We start from the raw sequence: 26,394 nt of genomic DNA on the forward strand, positions 1-26,394 counted from the left end.
AAACTTTACTAAATTATACAATTTCCTCATATTATTAATTCGTTTGTATTTAAGCGATAGTGTATTGTATTGCATGTGTTTTTTAAATTCTTACGAAGATTACCACAAACATTAAAATTTTAATTTACATATTATTTCAAGTCCTGGAAAGTGCAAATTAATTAAACACGGCAACTCACAAGCGTATTGGCTAATAAGCTGACCGTAAAAATAAGGCCCGAAGTTAGTTTTAAGATTTTGAATTTGAATTTATATCAAATATTGCTAGAAAAAAGAGCCGCTAATAAATATATAGTATATATAGCTAGGAAAAAAGGGAGCCAGTGATCAAATTGCATGTGCAAACATAAAGTGAAGATGGGGAGGGAAGAAAGACATGTAAGGGACGGCACAGGGATACATTCATATCATACATGAGCTCCGCTGAGTCGGCAGGGCGAGCAGCCGTAGTGAGTCCGGGATCGTGTGTGTGTGTGTGTGTGTGTGTCAATCAAATAAAAATACATGCATATAACTATATTCATATCAAATTCAAGATTTGCCCTGATTTTATAATTGTAAGTATTATTATTTTAAAACTGTTCTTTTTTTGGAGGCATATTTTAAGTCGACTATTGTTTTTGCTGTGTTGACGCGTTTGCCAACACGTTTGTAATTTAAGTAATTAGAAAAGAAACGGATGCAAGCATGATAAACGAAAAAGGCATACGTTATAACGGTTATTCTTACGTTTCGCCAACGAACAGTGTGTAATAACGCACAAATAGAAATTTATCGATAAAAAATTATTTGTTTGGTTGAAAAAAAAAAAAAAACAATTTTGTTGTTTCATTTTCTCAATTTGTTTATATGTATATGTTATATGTATGTAATGTTTGTATGCATATAAATGTGTATGTATGTGTGTGTGTATATTTATATGTGTGTATTAACGTTGCAATTGCTGCATAAAAACTAAAACCTAAAATCAAACTTAAGCCAAGGGTTAAAAACAATTTTAAAAAAACTTTTTGCTTATTACATATATATGTAGATAATTAGATCAGTTGCTTAGATAATTAATTTAGATTTCTGCTAAATACAATACATTGAGAAAAAAAAAAAACAAAAAAAAACAGCGTTTTAACGTTTAAGAATTAAATGACGTACAAACCGAGTTTTAATAAGCTCTAGCAAAAAAAAAGGATAATAATAACTGACTTAATAAATAGGATTTCAAGTTGAACGCGGCATTACAATAGACATTATCATTCCAATTTTTTTTTTCTTTTTTTTTAATTAATTAAAATAAACATTAAATGTGATTTGTTTTATGCTTAAGCCTAGCGCGTATAATAATATATATTAATGTTTTGTAATTTTCTTTTAAATATTTTTGTTTTTGATTTTTGTGTTGTCGATTATTACGGCATTACGAACTGAACTATTATCTTTTTAGCTTACGTGTCTAATACAGTTATTATGCTTTAGACTAAATCGACTAATAGCTAAGTATATAAACTGTAAGCTACAAATTGTTTTTAATTTTTAGCTGTATACTACATATTTATTTATATATTTATATATATTTTTGTTTTTATCTTCCTTTTCATTTAACTTTACACGTAATTTAACTAAAGCTAAAGTGGTTTATGCTTAAAATTAGCTGTTTGTTTGTTTTTCTTTTTTTATGCTTAAAAACTATATAAATACAGCCCTATGCAAACCCTAACAGAAAAAAATACACTTCATATATATATATATAGTAATATAAACCCCACGACACAGATAAACTTTCACGACAATTTCGCTATATACAATTATTTGTGTGTATGTGTGTGTGTTGTGTGTGTTTGTGTGTATGTGTATGTTTGTTTGTTGTCTCACTAGAAATGTGAAAATTGACATATCAAATATTATACATATGTATATATACATATATAGATAACTATTGTATATACATACATACATACATAGATTTCTTGTTTGGGCCAGGCGCACTGCTGCGAATGCAATGAATTCGTATGATTTTAGAACAGATCTTCCATTCACTATATATATATATATACATACATACATGCATATATATATATATATATAGCTCTACATCTAACACCTAACACTGATGCTCAGCTGAGGGCTGCTTTAGCTTTTGTGTTGTTTGTTGTTGACATCACAGACATATTAAATGTTGTTGCAAGTTGTTGTTGTTGCTGCTTCTGCTGCTGCTGCTGCTGATATCGCACACTCAGTTCCAGAGCAGCCAACGTTAACTCTTTGATATCTCAAGCTGTTGCTGGTTGCGCTCCCACCACTCCTGTATGCTGTTGACCATTTGGTGTCGCCGGAAGCGCATCGATTCGCTGATGCACATATCTATAAAATCGGATTTCATCTCCAGATCGCCCTTCACCATATTCAAATGCTCCAACAGCTGGCTATAGTCCCGGCCGGGTCGTCGTATATCACGAAAGACCTGCATTCGCAGATCGATATTATGTTTGCGTGCGGCTTCGCGCTGTTCCTCGCTCAGGATCAGTTCCGGTGAGCTGCGGATGTCGCCGTTGTCGTTGATTGAATTACTGTTGCTGCCACTGGCGTTATTGTTGTTGTTGTTGTTGTTATTGGCGACGTGTGTCGGTGATGCTTTGGGCTCCAGCTTGGGGCTGTTGTTGTTGTAGGCTCGATTATGATTGCTGTTGTTGCTATTGCTGTTGTTGCTGCTGTTGCTATTGCTGCCGTTGTTGCTGCTGTTGTTGTTGTTACTATTGGTCAAGCCGCTACCCCAGCTGCCCCAGCTGGGCGTTGTTGTGCTGCTGCTGCTGCCGCTGCCGCCGGGCGTGCGCTTCAGAGCATCAAAGCAATTCCACGATATGGGATCCAGATCCATGCGAAAGCCATTTACTATATGATTATTGCTAACGTTGCTGCTGTTGTTGCCGCTGCTATTGCTGCTGCTGCTGTTGCTGTTGTTGTTGTTGTTACTGTTGCTGCTGCTGCTGTTGTTGCTGCTGGTGTTGATCGTGCTGCTGCTGTTGCCATTGTGGCACGTTTGCAATATGCGCGAGATCTCGGATGCATCATTGATATCGTTATGACTGAAGTATGTTGTTGGATTCGTCGTTGATGTTGTTGCCGTAGCCGAGTTGCTGTTGGCCGTTGTTGCTGCTGCTGCTGCTGCAGCTGCTGTAGTTGTTGTTGCTGCTGGCGTCACGGTTGCCGCCGCCGCTGCTGTTGCTGCTGCTGCCACTGGCACTGGTGGCGGCGACAACATTGCTGCATGGTGACTCGGATACCCATTGGGCACCAGCAGCAGTGGTGGCATCGTTGCCACGCCCCCACCAACCTTATGCATTCCCGTTCCGCTCTCCAGCATATACAGCGGACCTTCTATGGGCGTGTGCATGCCCACATTGCTGCTATAGGCCGCATGCTGCATGGTTAGGCCATTGAGTGGCAAGTAGAAGACGCCGCTGCTGCTGTTGCAGGCATTGTGATGGCTGTTGCTGCTGCCATTGTTGATGCTGCTGCTGCTGCCGCTGTGATTCATGCTGCTGCTGCTGCTGCTAACGCTTAACTCGGGCACACCATTGCTGGTTGCTGCAATTGCTGCGATGCTGTTACTGTTGCTATTGCTAGCTGTTGTCGCCAATGCATCTGGCACAGCTGCTGCTGCTGCTGCTGCTGCAGCTACTGGGATGTTGCTGTTGCTGCTGGGACTAACAATCACGCTGGTGCTGTTGCTGCTAGCGATTACGCCGCTGCTGCTGCTGTTGTTGTTGTTGCTGTTGCTGCTGATGCTGCTGTTGTTGTTACTGTTGTTGCTTTTGCTGCTGCTGCTGGGATTATTGTCCGCTTCGTTGGCGCGCTCCTCATCGCTGATGCCATTGATAAAATTGTGCACGTAGCCGTTGAGCGGCGTCTCCTGGTCGCTGATTTCCTCCTCGCTAAAGTCAAAGCTCATGCGCTCCGGCGTTTGCGAGCCAACAGACATGCCGGAGTCGCTGTTGTTACTGGCAATGCTCATGTTGTTGCTGCTAAGGCCGCTGCTGTTGCTGTTCATGATGATGCTGCTGCTGTTGCTGTTGTTGCTGCTGTTGCTGTTGCTGTTGATGCTGCTGCTGTTGGACGCCTCGGAGCCGTAGCTGCTGTTGCTATCCTCATCGAGGTCCAGCTCCGACACGCTGCCGCTGCTGGCCGAGCCGCCGGCTGTCGAGCTGGGGCCAGAGCTGACGCTGCGCACCGAGTCGACGGACATGCGCCGAAACTCAAAGGCGCGTGGCAATGGGCCCGCCTTGCGTTTGCGTCCACGCGACGTGCTCTCCAGCTTCTTGGAGATGGGGCCCATGGGGCCGCCCAGTCCATTGCCGCCGCCCAGCATTAAGCCGGACATGCCGCCGCCACCGACTGGGCCCATGCCGCTGGAGTTGCCGCTGGACGAGGGCGAGTTGGCGCCGTTGCCGCCGTTAGAATTGTTGCCGCTCTTCATGGGCGCCACATCGCTGAGATCGGCCTCGTCCACCATGACCATGTGCTTGTCCTTCTTATACGGATTGCCGAACATGTGCTGGCGCACATTCGTTGGCTCGATCTCCCGCAGCGGATTGTCCTTGTTCTTCAGATACTCCTGGTAATTGCCCATCTCGGCAATGGGCAGACAGTGGCCCGAGTCCTTGGCCACCATGCTGGTGGGCCGCATGAACGTCTCGCGCATGCGCGCTATCTCATCCACCAGATCCCGCCTGGGTATGTCGAACGGATTGCGGTACGACTTGGCGGACGACTGATGCGTCAGCTGCGGCACCACAATCGTATAGTTCTCCACGGGCTCGATCTCCGCGTGGAGCTTGGCGAACGTATCCCGCAACAGCGGATGCCGCACCAGATCCCGGCGCAGAGCTGCGCCCGTGCACAATTTGGCCGTTTCCACTTGGCGATAGGGCGGCTTTGGTTGCTTCAGCTGCTTGTAGACCTTCATGCAGAGATTCTCCTGATCCTGTTTGGCCGTGTTCTTGATGTGCTTCAGCTGGTTCGCTATCGTCGGCGACAAATAGTTGTCCACGTTCTCCGGCAGCAGGAACTGCAGCAGCTGATACGGCACATTGATGTTGACCAGGGCCTTGCGCAAAAAGGGGCAGTAATAGGGCGGTATGGATCGGACATAGGAATTGAACTTGTACATGAGATCGTTCGGCGGACTCATGTTGTACTTGTGGATGAGGTCGTGCAGGAGCGGCAGCAGCGCCGGATAGTTGTACGCCAGCACGTACAGGTGCACCTGGCTGAAGTTCGGCGAGGCCTTCAGGTACCCGAAGGGCAGCTCGAAGCCGTGCATGCCATTCGTGACGATCACCTGCCAGCACTTGTTCATCTCCCGCTTGTTGAGTATCTGCAGCGTCAACGGGCAGCCCTCGATCTCGTACTTGTCCACGGGAAAGCTACGCACCAGCTGTGGCTCATCCACGGCGGGCGTTAGTATCTTCAGCTTGGGATGAGCGTCGCGCGGGGGCAGGGTGATTGCCTTCGAGTCGGGCCAGTAGGGCTCCGGCAGTGGCCAATAGCCAATGGGGAAGGTCTTCTGTGTGATGTGCTTCTGCACGTAGATCATCTTCTTGATCGGCTGGAACACAATGTCCGCCGTGGGCTCATTTGAGGTGGATGTTGTTCCTGTGGAGCTGCTGCTGTTCGAGCCGCCACTGTTGCTGTTGTTGTTGTTGTTGTTGCCGCTGCTGCTGCTGCTGTTGCTGTTGCTGCTGTTGTTGTTGCCGCTGCTGGTGCTGCTGTTGCTATTGCCATTGCTGCCGTTCGACTCCTTGGGCAGCATGGGCTCGAATTGCAGCACAACACCTGGCTGCACCTTCTGCACCAGGCTCTCGATGCACTGATTGAGCACGTAATGGCTGCGCACCCGGTAAGAACGACCGCCGGTTACCTCGCACATGCGCTCAATGGGCGAGTCGTCGTGCGGCACCTTCCCATCGACTCGCTCGTCGATCTTGTTGCCCGGCATGCGCAGTACGAGCGAGAAGAGACGCTGGTCCCAGCGGAATGGCTCTTTCGTGAATTTTGTGCCGGGTATTTGATTGCTGAGCGGCAATATGATCTCCTGGTGGACACCGTTGCGATACGAGTACCGTCCACCGTCAGTGATCACAATAATGACCGATGGCTCCAGATAAAAGGGGCAACGCCCCTGGCCGTAGGTGTCGATGCCCGATTGCATCCGATTCAAGTTGAGCAAATCGAAGGCGTTGCGCAGCGATTCACCCATTGAGGTGAGTCCGTGACTTTGGAGATTTTTCAGCTCGTTCATGAATGTCGCATGATTCTCCTTCCAGCCGGCTTTCACATTTGCCGGCGGCTCCTCGAACGTGAGCAGCATATACCGATCGCCTAGGCAATCCTGTGTGCGTTGGCGATATTTCAGAAATGTCTCGACTGCCCCTTTGGCTATGTCCAAATATGTCTTTTGCACACCATTCACATACGCCTTCTGGCACATGGACGACGAGGTGTCCACCAGGAAGAGTATGATTGTCATGGCTGCCCACTGCCAATGCTCACCTTTACACCCACTACTGTGCCGTTACGCGCAATACACTTTGCTGATAAACCTACAACGAATTGAAAATACATTAAGAACAATCTAAATAATTAAGCTAAAAAAAAAAAAAAAAAAAAGAAATAAATAAATACAAAATAGCTTAATTTAAGAAAACGCAATCACACGAAAGCACACAACATACATACATATCTACATACACGCGCGCAAATGCGCTGTGATTAGCAAACGCATTAAATGTAAACTTCATTTACCGTTTTTTTTTTTTTTTTTTTTTTTTTTAGCGCGCTTTAGTGAGCTAATTTGAGCGCAATTGAGCTTCAGTTTGTGAGTGAGTTAGCGAGTGAGCGAGAGAGCCTATGTATGTCTATGCTGTGTAGCTGAGAGTAATTGTAGTTGCGGGTGTGTTCTCCAGAGTCCTCTTCTTTTCCTTTTTCGTGCTCTTCTTCTTCAACTACTGGCTGTGGCATATGTCTTCTCCTAGACTCGTTGTTTTTGTTTCAACTGCAGCAGTTGATACTTTAGAGTATATGTGTGTGTGTTTGTGTAAGTGTTTTTGTTGTTGTTGCTGTAGTTTTTTTGCACAGCTCTCTTCAAAATATTGCTGCTGCTCCTTCGTAGCGGTTGCTAGCAGCTTGCTTCTTCCTCCTGTTGTCCTGGACTTAAGCGATTTGCTCTTTTTCTGCGTTTCACTGTTCCGCTTTTATAGTACATGTTGCTTGAAACAGCTGACATTTGTATTTGAAAATAACCAACAAGCTCTGCAACGAAATGGAAGACAGGCGAAAAAGGTTAAGAAAGAGAAAGGAATACAACTATCATTCAATCACAGTTAGCATGTTGCGCATACGCTCTGTAGTATCATAATAAACAATTGATACCCGATTCGTTTATAACTTAGTTTTGTAATCCACACACACACATTCAAACACGAGCGCACGGTACAGAGAGACACGCATATGCATATATATACACATGTATACATCTATCACCTTCGCAATCAGTGATAATGCTTAGGTAAACGGAACTGAAGCACATACACACACGCACACACTCGCAAGCAAAAATACGCACAATTTTGACAGTAAATGTGCTAATTTCGCTTTAAGAGTTTCTGACTGTGATTTTAAAACTTGATCGCTTGTTCTCTTTTTTATCTTTTCCCTCTTTTTCTCTCCCTCTCTCTCTCTTTAGTTGCCGCTTTACATGAGCATCCCCATTTCTTAAAATTCGTTAAAGAATATAATAAAATAAAAATAATATTTATATATATAAATAAATATATATCTCTATACTTTTTAAAAGTTTCAAAACGGCGAATCGACTTCGCTGAGCCTCTCCCACTGACAGTTATGTTGACTGTTCTATAAAAGTAATTTATTTAGTCTATCTACACTTGGATAGTATAAGATCGCGTTGGGACTGTGTTCGCTCTGTTGGTATTAGAGATGGGCGTGAGCATTTATGAATTCCTCGTGAGTTTCACGATCAGTGATAAGTGTACGTGTGCGTATTTATTTACACCTACACATGCATACATATAATTTTATATAAGTATGGTATTATATTTTGTATTGTCTAACATTTCTGTACCTATGAACGCTCATATTGCTTTCAGAATTTACACCCATATCAGGAATTGTATTGTATTATCACGGCCTTCTTTCTCAATACACAACGTACTTTCAAACTTGTATATATAAATATATATGTAGCATGGCAGAGCCATAATCACAAACACAAAGATATAATGATTTTCAGATCGCGTTGTAAACACGTGTGCAGATATTTTGTATCACTATCGCCTTTAACGATCGTCTCACATCACAGTCACGCACGCATCTCTAATTGGCAGCAACAACTGGCCAAAGGCAAAGACGAAAAATATTCGGATATTATCTAAAAGTTCCGCACTTGATACAAGAAAATATTAGAACAATAGAAAATTACCTCCCCCTTTGCTTGGATACGATTTCAGACCAGGTCATTGTACAATGAATTTCAGAGGAATGTAAACTGACGCGCGGTTAAAAAATAATATTTTTTCTTATCGACGCGCCTGCATTTAACGTTGTCATCGCTGCCGCCGCCTTCTGGCGACTAATTGACTGAGTTTCGAGTACAAAGCACTCAATTTCTATTTGAATAGGAGCACTCATTCACACACACACACGAACATGCTCACAGACACATGCAAACGTATTACATGCGTGTACTACATTCACGCTCAGTGGCGCAGAGCAGAGTTGCCAGATATCAAACAGAGTGAACAATAGACTATGTAAGCCGATGCCTGTAAGTAACCAAAGGCAAGCACGTGGATATATTAATCAAATGGGTCACGCCGAATTATTTAATGCAGTATTAATTACAAACACCAGCCAAAAGCATCCTGCCAAGTAAACGATAACATAACCTTTGCTTCTGGTGGCAACGCTGCTATAACAGCAAGGTAGCACAAGAAAGCGGGCAGGAAGGGGGGTTGAACGTACTCCTGCTTTTTTTTCTTTCTTTCTGAATGGCACGACGCAGCCCAACATACTGCTCCGACTGAACTGCTTTAAATCATATTGCCAAGTGATTGAATTGAAGCGTAACACACAGTAATAGTAATAACATTAGCAACACATTGATATGAGCAATGACCTTGCCACAAAGGATCACTAATAAAGTGTAATTCGGAGTGTGTCTGTGTGGGTGTATCTGCGTGTGGGAGAAGAGGGAAGTGGAGAGTCGCTCATAATATGACAATCAACATGATTAGAGTGACCTTAATTTTAAATGTAATATGAGCCCGAACGAGAACTAATTTGCATGTGGCAATGGGGCTACCTAATGCGTTTATCGTCTATCGATCGACGATACATGCAATTCAATGTTGCATCCGATAATGTAGAGACCGCGCCAAACATTTAAGTGTTATCGTGTCTATGATTTCAAGCTGATTGTAGGTGTATTTGCTGGATCGCGTTAATAGCACTTGAAGAACAATAATTACGGCTGCGTTCGGCAACGTCACAGCCGCTCTGCGCGAAACACAATCTCTTCCTCTCTCAAGCGGTCACACACACACGCAGCATCATCATCGTCTTCATCGTTGGTGAGAGTCGAGTGGTGAAACATAAGTTTAGCTGTTTACTAATTCTACTTTAACAGGTCGGTTTAACTGAACAGCCGATTAGTTACAAGTAGCTGGCAATAATCTTAGCAAATGGTCGTAGTATTTTCTAATCAGGAATATTCAGTTACTGTTGCTATATCTTCACTCAAACGAACGATGATGGAGGGGAGTAACGCGTAGTGTTGTTTAGAGCGAATTTTTTTTTCAGTTATATTTTACTTTGTGCCAACAAAAATTTATCACCACCTCCACCGCGCGCGCTCACATCAACGACCATAGCCACGCACTCACACACAGTTAGGAGGGCACACACATCTATGAGAGCAATATATGTGTGTGTGCGGCTGTATTAAGGTGCATAGCCCGTAGCACACAAACAACTTTTACACGCACGCTCTCACGCTCACTGCTCTTCTCTTTTGGCGCTCGCTCATCCAAGCAGCTGCCCCCGCCACCCGAGTAGGCGAGCCAACCCAACATCCAACCAACCAACCAATCCACTCGCCGACCGACTGACTGACAGTCGACCGTGATGACGACGGCGGGGTCGACGGTGACGATGGCGCAAACGACCGACCGACAGTCGAGCCGACGATACGACACGACCACGATACGACGACCAGTGGTGGCATGTATGTATGTATATAGCAATTTGTATGTTTACTTGTAGTATCTCAGCAGGCGGGTAAGTTTGTTTCACACACACTGAGGCCGTCACTCTCGCTGCGTTCCGAGTTGTCGCCTCTGACTTTTCTATTGCTATTGCATCTGTTTCCTCTACTTTGGCGCCGCTGGCCGACCAACCTTTCAGTTCAAAAGTAAAAAACTAACTGAGCCGCTGCGATTGTTGTTATTTTTCATAAATATCGATAAATCGATTAATAGATAGGCAGAGTTGTTTCTTATCAGAACGTCACAGAGTTGGTTTGAGTTGTTATTTTTGTAATTTTTCGGATGTCGCTAAAATGCGTAGTCAGCTGCTAAAATGAATTTTTATTGAAAATATGTATTTTTAGAATGAAACTCAAGTGGACAATAGACCCACAAACTGTGTTCATCAATGTGAGATTACATTTTTGTGTAACACATTCAGCGCAGGCGGCAATCCAGTAAAATTTAATCGAACATCAAACAGGGTCGTTGTTGCGCACATCATGTGTTATTTTTGTGTTGGCGCGCGAACTCGACAGACGATAACCATTGTAAACACCGGGAATAAACAATTGTGTGTGTTCGCGAAATAGATTTAAGTGCAATGCCAGAGAATATTATTGCCGGGATACCGGTGCATTTCCCCTTCGAGCCGTACGAGGTGCAACGCGCCTTTATGGAGAAGGTAATAATGTGCCTCCGCGATGGCACCAACGGCGTTTTGGAGTCGCCGACCGGCACAGGTAAAACGTTAAGTTTGCTATGTTCCTCGCTCGCCTGGATACGTACCCGGCAGTCCGAGCACCAGCTAAACATGCAAAAGCTGCAAATGGAGCAGCAGCAGAGGCAAGCAACAGGAGGCTCTGCAACCGGGGCCATGTCCGACTTGGCCTTGACCATGGGCAAGACCAATAACTGGGGTGTGCCCAAGGTTATTTATGCCTCGCGCACCCATTCCCAGCTGACCCAGGCGATGCGGGAGCTGAAGCGCACCGCCTATGCCAGCATGCGATCCGTGGTGCTGGGCTCGCGAGATCAGCTCTGCATACATCCGGACGTGATGAAGGAGCAGGGCAATTCGAACAAGGTGAACATGTGCAAGCTGAAGGTGCACGCAAAGACGTGCTCGTTCCAGCTGCGCGTCGAGTCCAAGAAGGATCATCCCGACTTTCGCGGACCCAGCATCATGGACATCGAAGATCTGGTTAAGGTAGGACAGCGATTGAAAATGTGCCCGTATTATGCCTCCAAGGAGCTGGTCAGCAGCGCAGACATCACATTCATGCCCTACAATTACCTGCTGGACCCGAAAGCCCGCAAGGCCAACAAGATTGAGCTAAGCAATACAATCGTGATCCTTGATGAGGCACATAACATTGAGAAGATCTGCGAGGAGTCCGCTTCGGTGCAGATACGCTCCTCCGACGTGGCCATGGCCATTGAGGATGTAACGCACATTATGAAAATCTTCACCAGCGCCGACTCACAGGACTCGGGCGGGCCCGAGGAGCCCAAAGACTTCACCCTGGACGATCTGACGCTGCTCAAGGAGATGCTGCTGGAGCTGGAGAAGGCCATCGATGGCGTCGTCGTCGAGAACCAAGTCGAGGGCACCACCTATCCAGCTGCCCACATCTACGAGCTGCTCGGCAAGGCAAATGTAAGTTAGTCTGGTACAAGAGAAGCCAGTCCTCATGGCCGATTCCCTTTGCAGTTCACCTATGGCAACTGCGCCACAATTGTCGCCCTGCTGGACAAGCTGGTGCAGTACCTCATGGTCGCCTCGCAGCACTCGATGCTGCGCAAGGGAGGCAGCTTCATGGTGCTCAGCGATCTGCTGAACGTCGTGTTTGCCAACAAGGAGGACATCATGGCCAAGGTGCATCGCAGCTTCAAGGTCCATGTCCAAATCGAGGAAACCAAACAGACGAAGCCAGCGGGTGGCAGCAACAGCAAGCAAACCGGCTGGCTGGGCAAGGGCAACAATGCGGCCACCACTGTCTCCAAGACGGCAAAGATTATCAATTTCTGGTGCTTCAATCCCGGTTTCGGCATGGAGCAGCTGCTCAATACCCAAGTGCGCAGCGTCATCCTAACCAGCGGCACATTGGCGCCGCTGAAGCCCCTCATTGCCGAGCTGGCCATACCGGTGGCCCAGCATCTGGAGAATCCGCACATAGTGGATCAGTCGCAGGTCTATGTGAAGATCATTGGCACTGGCCCAGATCGTGAGCAGCTAATATCCAACTATAAGAATCGGTAATTATACGAAATTAGCCTGAACACTAATTGCTGCTGATAAACTGAATCAAAGAAAATGTTGCATAACGCAAAGCCACAAGTTCTGCTTGTAATTCTCAATTGGTTGCAACTGCTGGCTAATGAAGCTCGAGTCTTGCACGCTTCTGAACCACAAAGCCTTGGGCTTCAATTAGCCTAGGCCAATGAAGTAATGGGCTGTGGTGCTAATTAAAAGAGCTAGTTGGTTCGTGATTAGCTAATGATTGGCTAATAGGTAATTCTTAATTTTTCTACTTTCCCCTCTCAGCTCAGGCAATTTAGAAAGAGTGCTGGCATTTTTCCTTAGCACTAATAGCTGGATCTAGCTATAAAAGCGGCCAAGCTAGCTGAGATTAATGCAGGCTTCATGTAAAATATGCATATAGAGGAACACGCATTAGATAGAATTTCCGCTAATCAGAATTTCCATTTTTTTCCCGCTACCCCACTTGGGCATAAGCCAAATCTGGCTGAAAATAAGCTAAAACGATAGCTTTGTCTAGAACAGTTGTGAAATAGCATCTAGCTGGATTTGGAGTTATTTTCAATCAGTCATTGGATGTTTTATATTTTAGCATTATCATAAATATTGACAATATCTTAGTGTAGCATGTTTGAGGCCCACAGCTTTTGTCAATTTTTGTCTACTTTCACCTCAGCTCTCTGACGTTTTACAAACGGAGATTGGAACAATTGTGAAATAGCGGCTGGCGGGATTTTATGTGTAGCTATATTGTGCCATTAAATGGCTTTTTTGTTAGCATTAACGAAACTATTGAAAAAGTCTCGTGGCATGTTTTGGGTTAGCTTTACGCAGCAGCTTCAACATCTCTAGTTATACTTCCCTATCACAAATGTCGAAAGTAACTTGCAAAGAAAAGCCAACAGATGCCTTGATTTAAGTTCATATATTTAAAGAGTTGATGCATTTGGTAAAGGAAAATGCTCTTACATATATCGAATATCTTCCATTAATACGAAACCAATTTTGTTTAGCCTAGAAGAGTTGGTATAAAGAATAAAGCTAAGATGAAAATAGCAAGGGGGAAAACACGATTCTAATTAACTACAGTTTCCATATATTCCACTTATCGGAAACTAATAGATCAGCTATATACATATGTAGATATCATTATAGAACTGTTGATTCGAGAAAGACTTCGTCTAGTCTTATTCTCCTATTAATTGTGCTGATAGTATATAGATGTAGGATTATCGGTTTGTCCAAAGAAAGTATACTCAAAATATCTTGCACCATGTTAGCGACATTAGATACCAGCTGTGAGATAAGATAAGCAACAGTAATAGAAGCTAAACGAGCTCGTCGTATGCCAATACAAATGCAATCTGTATATATATGTATATGTGTGTATATTGATCAGCATGATAATGAGCAGTCATTAACAGATATTGTCATCCACTTATTCACAGCGACAATCCAAAGTACATCAGCTCGCTGGGCCAGACGATTCTGAATGTATCGCGAATCGTGCCGGATGGGCTATTGGTGTTCTTTCCATCGTATCCCATGCTGAATCAGTGCGTGGACGCTTGGCAGGCGAGCGGCTTGTGGGCGGACTTGTCCAGTCGCAAGCCGATATTCTTGGAGCCGCGCGGCAAGGATCAGTTTACCAGCACCATGGAGGAGTTCTATCAGGCGATACGCGACTCGAAGGGCGCCTGCTTCATGGCCGTCTGTCGGGGCAAGGTGTCCGAGGGCTTGGACTTTGCCGATCGCAATGGCCGGGCTGTGATCATAACCGGGCTGCCCTTTCCGCCCCTGAAGGATCCGAAGGTGATATTGAAGCGTCGCTATCTGGAAACCAACCGCACCAAGGAGAACCAGCTGCTCAGCGGTCAGGAGTGGTATAATCTGGATGCGACGCGTGCCGTCAATCAGGCGATTGGGCGTGTCATTCGCCATCGTCACGACTATGGTGCGATTCTGCTGTGTGATGCGCGCTTCCAGGATGCCTCGCAGGTGCAACAGCTGTCCAAGTGGATACGTGGCCACCTGGGCGCGCGCCCGCAATCGTCGCCATTCGGGCCCATTGTGCGCGAGTTGCGCCAATTCTTCAAGCATGCCGAGCAAACGGTTAGAGCTAACCAGATCTCTCGATCCATATGCTAACAAATGTCATTTTGCCTCCCACAGATGGCACAGCCCGACGAGCGCGTCGTTGAGCAGCCACTGCAGACCGTGTGCAAGGAGGAGCAGCCGACGCTGGCGCCCAGCTACAACAGCAATACCCAAATCAAGCGTGAGCCCGGCTCTGGAGCCAACAGATTCCAGCTGGCCAGCGAGCTGGCAGCGTAAGTCTTGAATAATGAGCCTTACGGATCTATCTTAATTGCTGTTGTTCGTGTTGTTGCTTGCAGCAAAGCGGAAATGGCCAACTCCATCAAGAGCTGGACGCCAGCGGATTATGTCAATGCAGCTGGTTGCAGCAATCAGAGCCAATCAGCGCCCAATGCCATGGACTTCATGAGTCGGCTCAACTCCAATGTGACGGTAGATGATGCCCTACGACAAACCCTAATTGTACGCTCTCTAACGTCAACTTTGCTTCACCTACACAGAGCATCGACTTCAATAACACCGACCTAGTTAAGATACACAAGCGCGAGCGCAGCTCACCGACAGCCAACGAAACGTTGACCAGTGGCAAGAAGCGCTACAAGCTGATCAGCAGCACTGATGTGGTCAAGACGGAACCAGGCACCAGCAACAGCTACAGCTACAGCTACGCCAACATCAGCAGCAGCAGCGGCAGCGACAGTAGATGTTGCTCTGCAAAGCCGGCTGTGTCTCCGCTTAAGGAAGCGCCTGAATCACGCGCAGATTTTCTGCGTGAGGTCTGTCCTCGCAATTTGCTAATCTCTAGAGAGATTGATTTCAACTCTTTGCCTTCTCTTTGCAGGTGCGCAGCGTCGTGGACAGCGATAAGTTTCGCAGTTTCGGCAAGGCGTTGCTGGCTTACAAGACTGGCGGCGATAATTGTTTCGAGGTGCTAATGGTGCTGCTCCTGGATGTGCTGGGCGCACCCAAGCTGCGATACCTGCTCTACGGCATGCGTCGCTATCTGAAGAACGAGCACAAGGAGGAGTTCGATATACGCTTGGCCAGCCTGCAGGCCAGCTAGTCCTTGCTCTTGTACCTTCCTATCTGACTGTCTTGCTTGTATACATAATTTGCATAGATTCTATTATATTTAAAAATAAAAACAAACTTGTAAATGCGCCATTCGGAGAGAATGTGTCTAGTTTGTGGCATAAAGCAGGCCTTAACTAGAATTTAGCTATATACTAAATACATATTGAAATAAGAGATCGAGAAACGCTCTCAAATATGTTATAGAAGAATTACGATTATCAAATTCTGTTCAAATATCGAAAAGCAAACTCGATGAACATTTGTTTTTTCTGTGCATTTCTAATTTTATTGCGACTGACAATTGTGAAATCTTGTGCGTCGATCTTTTTGTATATAATCAAATAATTAATACAAAGAAACTTCTACTAGTAGATACTCGAACGTTTTTTTTTTTTACATATACATAAAATCCCATACATAAGACCTTCTTCCGAATTTTCTAAATAACGTCTGCAAATGCTTAAACAAAATATCGCAAAGCTGAACAGAAAAAAAAAAATTTCTATGGCTGAGTTTCTAAGAAACAAAATTTTGTAAAAACAAAAATGAAAAAAAAAAAAAAATAAGATAAGATTATTATTAAAGAAAAAATATTTTACGAGTGAAATATAAAAGAATATACATTCAAAATTTTAAAAATTTAAATATATAAAAGCCACAAATAAAAGAAAAACCTTAAAGGAATCAAGACTAAACAATTCTAATATAAATATTAGGTGACAAAGTAAGAAAATAATTGCAGCAGCTTGGAAAATAAGGAATAATACCTTCGAGTGTCCAAAGCGCTTACTAATTCAAAAATTTATTTTTTCTACTCATTCATCAGAGTATATTGGCTTTGTCCATTGCACGTCTTGTTGTCTCTCCGCCTGTCCTTATGACCTTCAACCAAATCGCTGCTATTAAAGATGATGACTTGAAATTTTGAACATATATGCTTGAATCCCTGGAATTGGAAAGTTTCAAGTAAGATTCATATTTTACCTTAGAGTCCATTGTAGTCGAAAAAATATAGACTGGAAATGTGAAATATGCAGATATTCGCGCCGACAGCTGAAGTTCAATAAGATCTACACTTAAATAACTGTATTTCCTACAGCTGGACTTTGAATGGGTATTTTGCAGTCGGCAATGCCTGACTGCAGCGCTTTTGCTTCAAAGTTGAAGTTCCCAATACTAAACAAAATCATTCACATAAATCTTCCTTTGCGTATAGAGACAAACACTTGGCTAACTTATCATACTTTCATTAAGTTTTATTAAAAAAAAAAAAAAAAAATAAAAACACTTAAACTAATTGCTTAAAATACATATCAAATTAAATGGATTTATTTATATGTAATTACTTGTAATTGTAAGTATTTTTCGTTCTTGTTTTTTTTTTTTTTTTTTTTTTTAATATATATATTATTTTTTTGCGTTTTTTTTTTTCAATTTGAATTTGTTTATGCACTTTTACTTTGTTTTGCTTTGCTTGTTACTTTACACTTAATTATTAGATTTTAATTCGATTTAAGTTACATTTGTTGTTGCTTAACGTTACGTTACGTTACATTATGTGACGTGACGATGCGTGCGACGATACGTTACGTCTCCGCTCGTCTGGTGCTGCCCAATTATCTCTGCTGCCGGATGATTTATGTATAAATGTACTAGTCTGTCTTCTTTGCTAAAAACTGTTTAAATATTGCTTTGATTCTTGTTTTAAATATTTGGTTTTGGTTTTGTTTAAGTGACGGAACGGGCGCTAGGCGCAGGCGTCCAGCTGACAGCCGCAATAGGCGCAAGAGCTGCGGCGTCCGTCACGTCATGCGCGAGGAGCCGACTAAACCGAACCAGCAGCCTCAGCCGATGCGCGCCGCCGCCGCCAGATGGCGTCTGTGTGTGCGGGGGGTGCCATCACTTGTGCAATTAATTTACTCGGTTATCGGGTTTTGTTTTTCCCTATCAGTATCGGTTATCGGCTAACATAATTTGCATATGGTTTATGTATCGCATGTTTGCGTGTAAATATGTATGTTTGGCTATGTACGTGCTTGAAGGATATGTGATGCATATTGTTGAAAACTAGTCTTATTATTTTTTGTATTTTAACTATTGCTAGAGTTGCGCGGGGGTTAGGATAAGGGGCAGGGGAGGGCGTGGAGCCACGCCAGATCGATCGAAAACGCGACTGAGTAGCTAGCTACATCTGTATTTCTTTCTCTTTCTCTTCTTCTATCTCTCACTCTCACTCATTCGCTTTCTTTTTTCTATCTTTATCTCGCTCACGCACGCCGCGTCTAACTAACTTCTATTTAGTGGGTATAAAGCGCGCCTTGACCGCCTGACCCATGGGCAGATGAAGGTGCTGCTGCTGCTGTTGCTGCTGCTGTTGTTGTTGCTGTTGCTGCTGCTGTTGCTGCTGCTGCTGCTGCTGTTGCATATGCTGATTGATCTGCTGGTGTATGGAAAGGCCGCTGGCACTGCTGATGATGTGCTGGCTATGCAACGGCTCATTGATCTCTATTTTAATGGCCGTGGCTGCCAGTGAGGTCTTATTCTTGTTTTTGGGCGGTCTGCCACCTGCAAAACAAAAATAAATTAATTTAATATCAATATTTCAGTATGCATTAAATATATCTAAATAAATTCATTTAAATTAATGTTGACAAAGTCAATGGGAAACGTTAACACACATGCCTCACATTTACAGGGTATTTAAATGTCGTCTGATTTACTACGCTAAGTGCACTTACGCTGCCCCGTCGTGTGCTGCAGCGACAGAGGCTGCCCGATCATCGCCAGCGGCTGTTGGGGCGACTGCAGTGTGATCGTCTTCTTGGAGCGCTTCGGCGGCGGCAGCTCGTGATGCGAATGATTGGTGAGCAAGTGTTTCGATAGATGCTGGCGCACCGCAAAGGATTCGGCACAATTGGCCACCGGGCAGTTCAGGTAGCGACCCTCCACATGGCGTTGCACATGCTTCTTGAGCAACGACTCCTGGTTAAAGCTGCTGGGGCATATATCGCATTTGAACTTGAACTCGTCGTGCATCTTCAGATGCTGATCCAGATGCGATTGCTGCAGAAATTTCTCATCGCACTTGCTGCACTCATAGGGAAAGGCCAGGCCATGCGTCTTCATGTGCGTATGCAGCTGCGACTGCAGCTTGAAGTTCTTCTCCGGACACCGTGGACAATAGTAGCCGGTGACGCCGGCGTGCGCCTGCAGATGCTGGTTCAGTGAGGTGACCTGCGTGAACTTCTTGCTGCACACGTTGCAGCAGTACTGCTGCACTTTGTGATGCGACTTCATGTGATTGTTCAGATTGGTCACCTGCCAGGGTACACAGCCAAAGCAAATAGATTAGTGACTATACATTATAGATGAGCTGGGCTACTCACCTGCGCAAAGCTGCGTCCACACTCGGGCTCGTTGCACACAAAGGGACGCTCCCCGGTGTGGAGGCGTCGATGATTATTAAGATTTGTGATTTGAGTGAAGGTCTTGCCGCAGTCCACGCACTGATACGGCCGATCATTTGTGTGTATGCGTTCATGATTGCGCAAATTTGCGGCTTGCGTGAAGCCTACAGAGATTGAGAGTGACAGAGAGAGCGAGAGAAAGAGAGAAGATGCAGAGATTATACATAGCTGTTCTTCAATCAATATCAGACATCCAACATACAGTGAATGCTCGTTCTAATCATATGGAATTTGCTCAGTCTGATAGTAGTTATATCAAGAATTTAATATAATATGTATACTATATATAACACTAAAATTAGAATTAAAAAAAAAAAAATGAATTTTACCCCGATTCCCCACTTTTAATTAAGTTAGAACTTATTTTAAGGCTTAGAACATTTTATTTATTTATTTATTTAAAAAAAGAACAACAACAAATGTATGTGTGTAAATAATCTTATCGGCACAGTTTTAAATTTAAAACAAAAATTGTAAATAAAATATGTATGTCTGTATATATATACACATTTTATACCACATATGCATGTATGTATACATATTTATGTACATAGTTCTCTGAACAATTCGGCTTCAATATTGAATGATCACAGTATGTTTTGACTTGAATAAAGCTTTGCGCTCGGCTTGAACAGATGAACTGGGCTGTTGTTATTATTGTTGTTGTACTCACCTTTGTGGCAGTAGCTGCACACAAATTTGCGCTCAGCCGAATGATTGCGTATGTGCGTCATGAGCGAGGACTTACGCGAGAAGGTTTTGTTGCACAGCGGGCATGAGCCCTCCTCGTTGAATATCAGATCCACCTGCGTCAAATGAGAGCGAGAGCGGAAGCGAGACAGTTAGTGTTGAATTTGGTGTTGAGAGCTTTGAAGCTCTGCTAATTGCAAGTGTCACACTCACTCACGCACAGGGACACACACGCACACAACTACACACACGCATATACATATACACCCAGAGAGGCTGAACTAACTTACGCTCAACAAGCTGTCGGTCAAAATGGCAGCGAATTAAGTCCTATGCGCAAATTACTTGCGACTTGTGAAGTATTTGTTTATTGCAAATGTATTAATTTTTTCTAAATTGTGTATTGCTGTTTCTTTTTTTCTTTTTTTTTGCGTGCCACGCACACCCACACAAAAGCGTCAACTGAAAATGAATTTTTTTCGCTTTACACAGCGCACAAAAACGTCGTGCAGTCGACGTCGGCGTCGCAGTTGCTTCTGACGTTGCTGTCGTTGTTGTTGCTGCTGCTGCCGCTGCCGTCGTGAAAAGCAAAGCAAGAAAAAGGCAAGCAAACAGCGCAGATATTAATGAAAATAAAAAAAAAATAAAAAGAAAAAAAAAAAACAAAACAAAATAAAAATAAAGGCAACACAAAAAGAAAAAAAAAAACGAAAACGGACAAGAGTTGGTGATAACGAAGTGCGCATACCCTGCATTCAAGCAGCTAGTTCTTGAATACTAACCAAATATCGTAATCAGCTGATTAGAATACAATCTATTAAAAACTACAATAATGCATTTCTACGAATATATGTTTATACAAATTAAATAATACACAATTAATAATAATGTTCAGACAATAGGTCTCCTGCCCAATGTCGTCTATTACCACTTGTTACGCCCGAATACGCATACAGAAAATATGTAGGGCATTTTCTGTTGATGTTGTTGCTGCTGTTGCCAATATTCTCATTGCAGCGGTGTGAAAAAGAAAGGCAAAGGCACAAGCATAAAGAAGCAAGCAAGCAAAAGAAGAAGGAAACGAACTATGAATGTACATATGTATATATTTACGTAAATATATACATATATATACATATATATACATTTATATATATACATTTATATATATACATATATATTTCTCTTTACATACATGGATGTGTACAAGTGTATTCACTGCCAGTGTAATATGCAGTGTAGGGAAAGAAAAGAAAAGAAAAAAAAAAAACAATAACAAGACAGCAATGGACAAGTGCAACGCCAGGAATATTGCAGTTATTTTCTGAGTAAGTGTGCGTGCGTGCTTGTGCCGTTATTCAACACTGTTACCACAGTGCAATTCTATTAGCGCGCGCTCTCTCTTTCACTCACTCTCGCTCATCTGTTTAAACTTACATCTTCAGAATCGTCCTGCGATTGTAGATTCTCGGAAGAACTTGATGATTGCAATTGTTGTTGTTGTTGTTGTTGCTGCTGTTGTTGCTGTTGTTGTTGTTGCTGCTGCTGCTGTTGCTGCTGTTGTTGCTGTTGCTGCTGCTGCAACTGCAGCACAGCAGCTACAGCGCTGCCGTTTGTCAGCTGTGCCGCCACCGTGTCGCTCTCGCTAGCTACTGTTGATGCGGCAGCAGCAGCGGCTACCGCAGCGGCCGCTACAGAAGCGGCTGCGCCGTCCTGCACTCGCACCGCTTGATGGAAGTTCGAATTGTTTGTCAACTGTTCTGAGCAACGCACGCACGTGGGTATGCTATAGCCGGGCACTTGGAATAACTGTAATTAGAGCAAAGAGAAACAGAAATAAAAGAAGAGATTATTAGAAATGAGACTCCAATTGGCGTGACGTTTAAAAAGCAAAAAAGAAAGTGTGTGGTAAAAAAAATCTAAAAAAAAATATGATATGTATGTACATAATAAAGCTTGTTTTTTTTTTTTTTTTTGAGGCAGACTCCACTGCTCCCCCTACATCGTCATCTCCTAATAATAACAACCAAGGAGCTCTCGCACTCAGATGTATATACATATACATATATAAAATACACGCACACATACTATTACATACATGTATGTATTTATATATATGTATATATTATATACACACACACGTGCGCCCAGAAATGCCAGCACCAAACAATAATAACAACACATACATACATACATACACACATACATACACTGACGACAGCGTTGGTTTGTTGTTTTCATTTCATGTTTTTTTTTTCCGACTACAGCGTTGTTATTCTTTCGTTTTTGTTTTGTTTTGCTGTGAACGACACAGTGGCGTCGTTGCACGGGGTATCACCAACGTGACGTCAGAAAGCTACGCTTACAGCAACAGTTGTTGCTACCGATCATCAATTTGTATGTATGTGTATGGTGTATTTCTGTGTAAGTGTGCGCATATGCGCATTGCTTTGTGCAGCAACTTAAAGCTGGTCTTTGTTTGTGATGAGGACGGTCTTCTGCACCTGAACGACGAACTTTACCCCTTGCAGCGTACGCCGCTGTAATCTTGGCGGAATTTTGTCATTTTGTTTTATTTCATATTATTTCGTTTTGTGCTCTTGTTGAAAAGGAGTCGAATGAAAAGCAGCGCACAAACGAAATGTAAAAATATATGTACATATATATATTTTTTCAATATACATACATATGTACAGATATATGTATATTTATATACGTACAATTTTTTTATATTTGTTTTATTTAATTTTTATTTTATTTTCAAGTTGGCGGCTTGAGCAACTTTGGCTGAGTTGGCTAAAAATAAACGACCGCAATAGTTGAGGGCAGAGCAGGCAGGGAGGCAACAAAGCACACGCACACATACGCTGTATATATGTACATGCATAGATACATTTAGGCATGTGAGTGTGTGTATGCGTGTGCGCGAGCCAAACTTTTGCCTTTAGGGTCGCGCCGTGTTCTGCGCGCGCTTTTCAACCCCCACCCAATTGCCGACTACGGTGCAGCAGAAGCAGCACCAGCGCAAACAGCAACAAAATGAAGCGGCAGCGGCAGTGGCAGTACTAGTGCAAAATCCGCGCACAAATTCAATTTTTATCGTGTCCCCCCCTACTGCACAAAACAAAAAGAGACAAAAAATCAATAGAAATAACAAAATACAACACACGTAAAAAGTGCGTTGCTTGTTGCGCCCGCTAACTAAATATACACACATGCATACGTATGCCTGTGCATGTGCATGTGTATGTGTATGTGTGAATTTATTAGTTACGCTTTGAACTCTTTCTTGCACTTACCGTTGCTGTCTGAAAACACAGCCTACAAATGGTGTCCATGGCTCTGCTCCAGTTTGGCGGCAGGGGCAGGGGCAGAGGCAGGACAACGTGCTCGCTGCGCCTTGCGGTATTGTTATTGTTTCTTCTGCTGCTGATGCGGCGTCTGCTGCTGCTGTTTCTGTTGTTTTTGTTTGGCGAAGCGCATGTAGCGGCAAGGGGAGTGAGATCGGCTAACTTTACCGGTTAGCATTTACACGCATCCGAAAAGCTTTAATTGCCTTGTGTTCTTTTTTTAACCAATGCAATAACAACACAGTGTAACACACACACACACACACACGCACACACACGTTAGTGCACGCACACAGAGACAACGATCTGCGTTTGTTTAGTTCTTGCTCTTGCTGTTGTTTATGTTTGCCACTTGCACTCGCTTGCGATGTTTTTGTTGCTTAATTTCTATGCAGTTTTTTTCTCCTTTTTATTTTGGCGTAGGGTTAAAATTGCACTTTACTTTTTTTCTTTTTTTTTCATTTACCATTCACACGACGAAGGTTTTTCGTCCGTCGTCGTCGGTCGCGAGCGAACGAGCGTTTTTGGGGCCCCGATGTTATTGTTTAGCTGTGTGTGTACGCTTGTCTTGAGAAAAAAATGAAGCCAGTCGACACTATAGCTGCACTGCTTTAACACACCGCGCCACGCTATAGACAAACAAGCTGTCATCTCTGTTCACAGAACGAATAAAAAGACATTTCTAGTTAGCCAACACTGGATTCAAGTGTTGTACAATTAAAGCGGGTTATTTGAATTTGAAACAATTAAAATTTAATCAAACGAATATAGAAATAAAAACCACTAACAAACATACAATTTGGTTTAAATAGAAATAACGACACATAACTTTAAATGCAATAAACGAACGACCAAAAGAACACATTAAATGCTAAAAATGCTAAAGGAAACATAAAACGAGCTCGATTATCAATCCATATGGCTATTTCTTGTGGTGTAAGCGTTGTCCAACCAGTAGATGCAATCTGTTCCTCATGGCTAAACTCTTCGCCCAACAAATTGTTATTGCTGCTAAAATCGGGCAGATCCATGCTGACTGCATTGGAAACCGACGCAGTAGCCGTCGAAGCAGCAGCACCTAAAGCACTTTCAACAAAGTTTACGTCCAGCTTGCGATTAGTGGTACCAGTGCTGAGCATATCGAGACTACCCTTGCGCTTGCGATCTGAATTCTGGCTCATCACTTGCCCTTCTGTTATAGTCGTGATTGGCAAGTTGACAGTTAAATAGTTATTGAACGGCTGATTGCCACCCAGCGAGCTGTTCTCCATTTGCCGCAAAATACCCGAAAAGGATCGCGACCGGGCATGGCTGCGCCGACGCAGCAGATGCGGCGAGAGCGTCGACTTAAGAATATGACGGCTATTGAGCTTTCGAACGGGCACGTTGCGTTTGCGACGCCAAATGGTATTCACAAAAGCAAATTCCAGCATGCTCCCGAATATGAAGATCGTGCAGCCCAGAAACCAAACCTCCGACACCTTTATATAGCTAACCTTTGGCAGGGTTTTGCCTGTATGCCAACGTAAGAGTTTAAGCAATTAAAAATTATCAAATTATAAAATTACGTCACCTTGAGCCGAGGCCAGTGTTATGAATGTCAACATAGTACTGGTGCCCAGAGTAATGCGAGGGGGCGCCTGATCCGCTTGCAGCCAGAAAGATACCCACGAGATGGCCACAATCAGCATGGAGGGCAAAAAGTAGTCCATCAAGTAGAAGCCCACCACGCGCGTCAGGTGAACCGTGAAGCTTAGCGAGCTATAATTGCCGGCAAAGGCACCGTGACGCAAGTCGCTCAAGTCTGCATTAATTACCGTTTCATTGGACCAGGAGCGCTGCAGAAGAAATTCGGTTAAGTGCAATGCTGGGTCGTATGTAATGGGCCGCCTTTGTTCCCAATGCAGCACCAACTCTGATGTGTTGTACATCCAGCTTTCCAGGACTGTGGAGCAGTGCTGCTCATCGAATGGAAATTTCTTGAGATTTAGCCAGCAATAGAGTGTGGCCTTGATGCGCGACGAGACAATGACAGTTCCATCCGGCGATATGGATGTCAATATATCCTTTTCCTTGGTGCCTGTTACAATTGTGTAGAAATTCATTATCCTAGAAACAATTATTAGAACATAGATTGAATGACTTGCCCAATATACTGGAATCACGCTCGTTGGCCAGAAATATGTGTGGCAGCCAGATGTTGTCGCGCAATTGCTGCTCCCCCAAAATGGGCTGCAAGCGCTTGGGTGCCACGTGGCGGAAATTCAGTCGGGGATCCAAGTAGCGCATTTGCAACAGGGCAAATATTTTGAACTGCAAATCGTGTGCCTCCAGATTCTGTACAAAATAGATATAGGCGCGCATGTACACATCCACGGGCAGACGTGCCCCATCCTCGGTGTAAGTAACGGGACGCTCCAGGCGATCATAGCGACAGCCATGTGTAAGGCGATCGAGCAACTGCGTCTGCGACAAGTTGTCGCCATTTGCCAGCGATGGGCAATCGTCGTCGATGGCGCCTAGAGCCAGGCGCATACAGTTGAACAATATGGAAATAATAAGTGACAAATACATGACGACAATCCGCTGAATACAACAATTTGGAATAAAATGAGTTGGCAAAAAGTAGCCTCAATAACGGTTAACACTAGTGGTGCGAATAGCTCTTTGATTTGCAGAAAATTCCGCCAAAGCTTATCGATAGCTAGCAAACGCTGCGCCGATAATGTTGGTAGTTACAGCTGTAGTGTAAAAACAGAACTGTGTGCAAATGCTCGCTAGATGGCGCTGCCGAGTGTAGATATTCAATAGATGGTGCCAGAGGCAGGCGCGTCAATAGATGGCGTTTCTCAGATTTATCTTGAGGGCGCGTAAACAATTTTGAATTTATTTCCATCTTATTTTATTTGTATTATTTTTGTCGTTTTCAAATATAATGTAATGCTTATCAAACTATAAATAGTATATCATGATCCTGATATGGTCCTGATATGTATGCAAATACCTTTGATGAAATTGATCTGCTATTTATATAACAATTCAAAAACGATTGCAAGAAAATCCGCCATAAATAAAGAATCTATTAATTGTTGGTATCGTGCTTAAGCTGTCATCATGCACTTTACAACTTGTCAGCCGTC

General features: G+C 43.7%; 4 protein-coding genes and 1 long non-coding RNA gene across 6 annotated transcripts; 2 read left to right on the forward strand and 3 right to left on the reverse strand.

The window, feature by feature from the left end:
• Window positions 1–1,551: 1,551 nt before the first annotated feature.
• Window positions 1,552–6,593, reverse strand: IntS6 (integrator complex subunit 6). The gene has a single exon (XM_089264910.1). It carries the CDS (start codon window positions 6,518–6,520, stop codon window positions 2,249–2,251), a length of 4,272 nt encoding a protein of 1,423 aa, XP_089121036.1. The 5' UTR covers window positions 6,521–6,593; the 3' UTR covers window positions 1,552–2,248.
• Window positions 6,594–10,746: 4,153 nt separating this feature from the next.
• On the forward strand, window positions 10,747–16,122 carry Rtel1 (Regulator of telomere elongation helicase 1). The gene is made up of 7 exons (XM_030385049.2): window positions 10,747–11,973; window positions 12,028–12,572; window positions 14,025–14,688; window positions 14,749–14,906; window positions 14,973–15,105; window positions 15,174–15,449; window positions 15,515–16,122. Exons 1-7 carry the CDS (start codon window positions 10,918–10,920, stop codon window positions 15,734–15,736), a joined length of 3,054 nt encoding a protein of 1,017 aa, XP_030240909.1. The 5' UTR covers window positions 10,747–10,917; the 3' UTR covers window positions 15,737–16,122.
• A 1,278-nt stretch (window positions 16,123–17,400) lies between these two features.
• Window positions 17,401–23,794, reverse strand: LOC108656024 (uncharacterized). 2 transcript variants are annotated; one of them, XM_018107905.3, is made up of 6 exons: window positions 23,204–23,794; window positions 21,342–21,713; window positions 19,888–20,020; window positions 19,134–19,318; window positions 18,486–19,065; window positions 17,401–18,312 (listed from the first exon to the last, which is right to left on the reverse strand). In XM_018107905.3, the coding sequence occupies exons 1-6, from the start codon at window positions 23,240–23,242 to the stop codon at window positions 18,041–18,043; spliced, it is 1,581 nt and encodes a 526-aa protein (XP_017963394.1). In that variant the 5' UTR covers window positions 23,243–23,794; the 3' UTR covers window positions 17,401–18,040. The 2 variants fall into 2 exon arrangements, with proteins under 2 accessions (XP_017963394.1, XP_017963395.1); XM_018107906.3 differs by lacking the exons at window positions 21,342–21,713; window positions 23,204–23,794 and adding an exon at window positions 20,195–20,347.
• LOC149090751 (uncharacterized) lies at window positions 21,690–22,099 on the forward strand. The gene is made up of 2 exons (XR_016197527.1): window positions 21,690–21,809; window positions 21,884–22,099. It is a non-coding gene; the product is annotated as an uncharacterized LOC149090751 (long non-coding RNA).
• Window positions 23,795–23,981: 187 nt separating the features above from the next.
• On the reverse strand, window positions 23,982–26,071 carry LOC108656023 (pH-sensitive chloride channel 2). The gene is made up of 3 exons (XM_018107903.3): window positions 25,402–26,071; window positions 24,828–25,334; window positions 23,982–24,767 (listed from the first exon to the last, which is right to left on the reverse strand). The coding sequence occupies exons 1-3, from the start codon at window positions 25,826–25,828 to the stop codon at window positions 24,085–24,087; spliced, it is 1,617 nt and encodes a 538-aa protein (XP_017963392.1). The 5' UTR covers window positions 25,829–26,071; the 3' UTR covers window positions 23,982–24,084.
• Window positions 26,072–26,394: the final 323 nt, after the last annotated feature.

Source organism: Drosophila navojoa, chromosome X (assembly GCF_054131105.1).
Source record: "Drosophila navojoa isolate 15081-1374.11 chromosome X, UAZ_NAV_1.0, whole genome shotgun sequence".
NCBI classification, from domain to species: domain Eukaryota; kingdom Metazoa; phylum Arthropoda; class Insecta; order Diptera; family Drosophilidae; genus Drosophila; species Drosophila navojoa.

Bases quoted from the DNA above. Each gene is read 5' to 3' on its own strand.
- IntS6 (XM_089264910.1), bottom strand. From the start codon at position 6,520: ATGACAATCATACTCTTCCTGGTGGACACCTCGTCGTCCATGTGCCAG.
- Rtel1 (XM_030385049.2), top strand. From the start codon at position 10,918: ATGCCAGAGAATATTATTGCCGGGATACCGGTGCATTTCCCCTTCGAG. The intron at 11,974-12,027 runs GTAAGTTAGTCT...TTCCCTTTGCAG, and splicing joins AGCTGCTCGGCAAGGCAAAT to TTCACCTATGGCAACTGCGC. The intron at 15,106-15,173 runs GTAGATGATGCC...TCACCTACACAG, and splicing joins GGCTCAACTCCAATGTGACG to AGCATCGACTTCAATAACAC.
- LOC108656024 (XM_018107905.3), bottom strand. From the start codon at position 23,242: ATGGACACCATTTGTAGGCTGTGTTTTCAGACAGCAACG. The intron at 20,021-21,341 runs GTAAGTTTAAAC...CATTTGACGCAG, and splicing joins CGCAGGACGATTCTGAAGAT to GTGGATCTGATATTCAACGA. The intron at 19,319-19,887 runs GTGAGTACAACA...CAATCTCTGTAG, and splicing joins GTGCAGCTACTGCCACAAAG to GCTTCACGCAAGCCGCAAAT.
- LOC108656023 (XM_018107903.3), bottom strand. From the start codon at position 25,828: ATGTATTTGTCACTTATTATTTCCATATTGTTCAACTGTATGCGCCTG. The intron at 25,335-25,401 runs GCAAGTCATTCA...CAATTGTAACAG, and splicing joins GCGTGATTCCAGTATATTGG to GCACCAAGGAAAAGGATATA. The intron at 24,768-24,827 runs GTGACGTAATTT...GTTGGCATACAG, and splicing joins AACACTGGCCTCGGCTCAAG to GCAAAACCCTGCCAAAGGTT.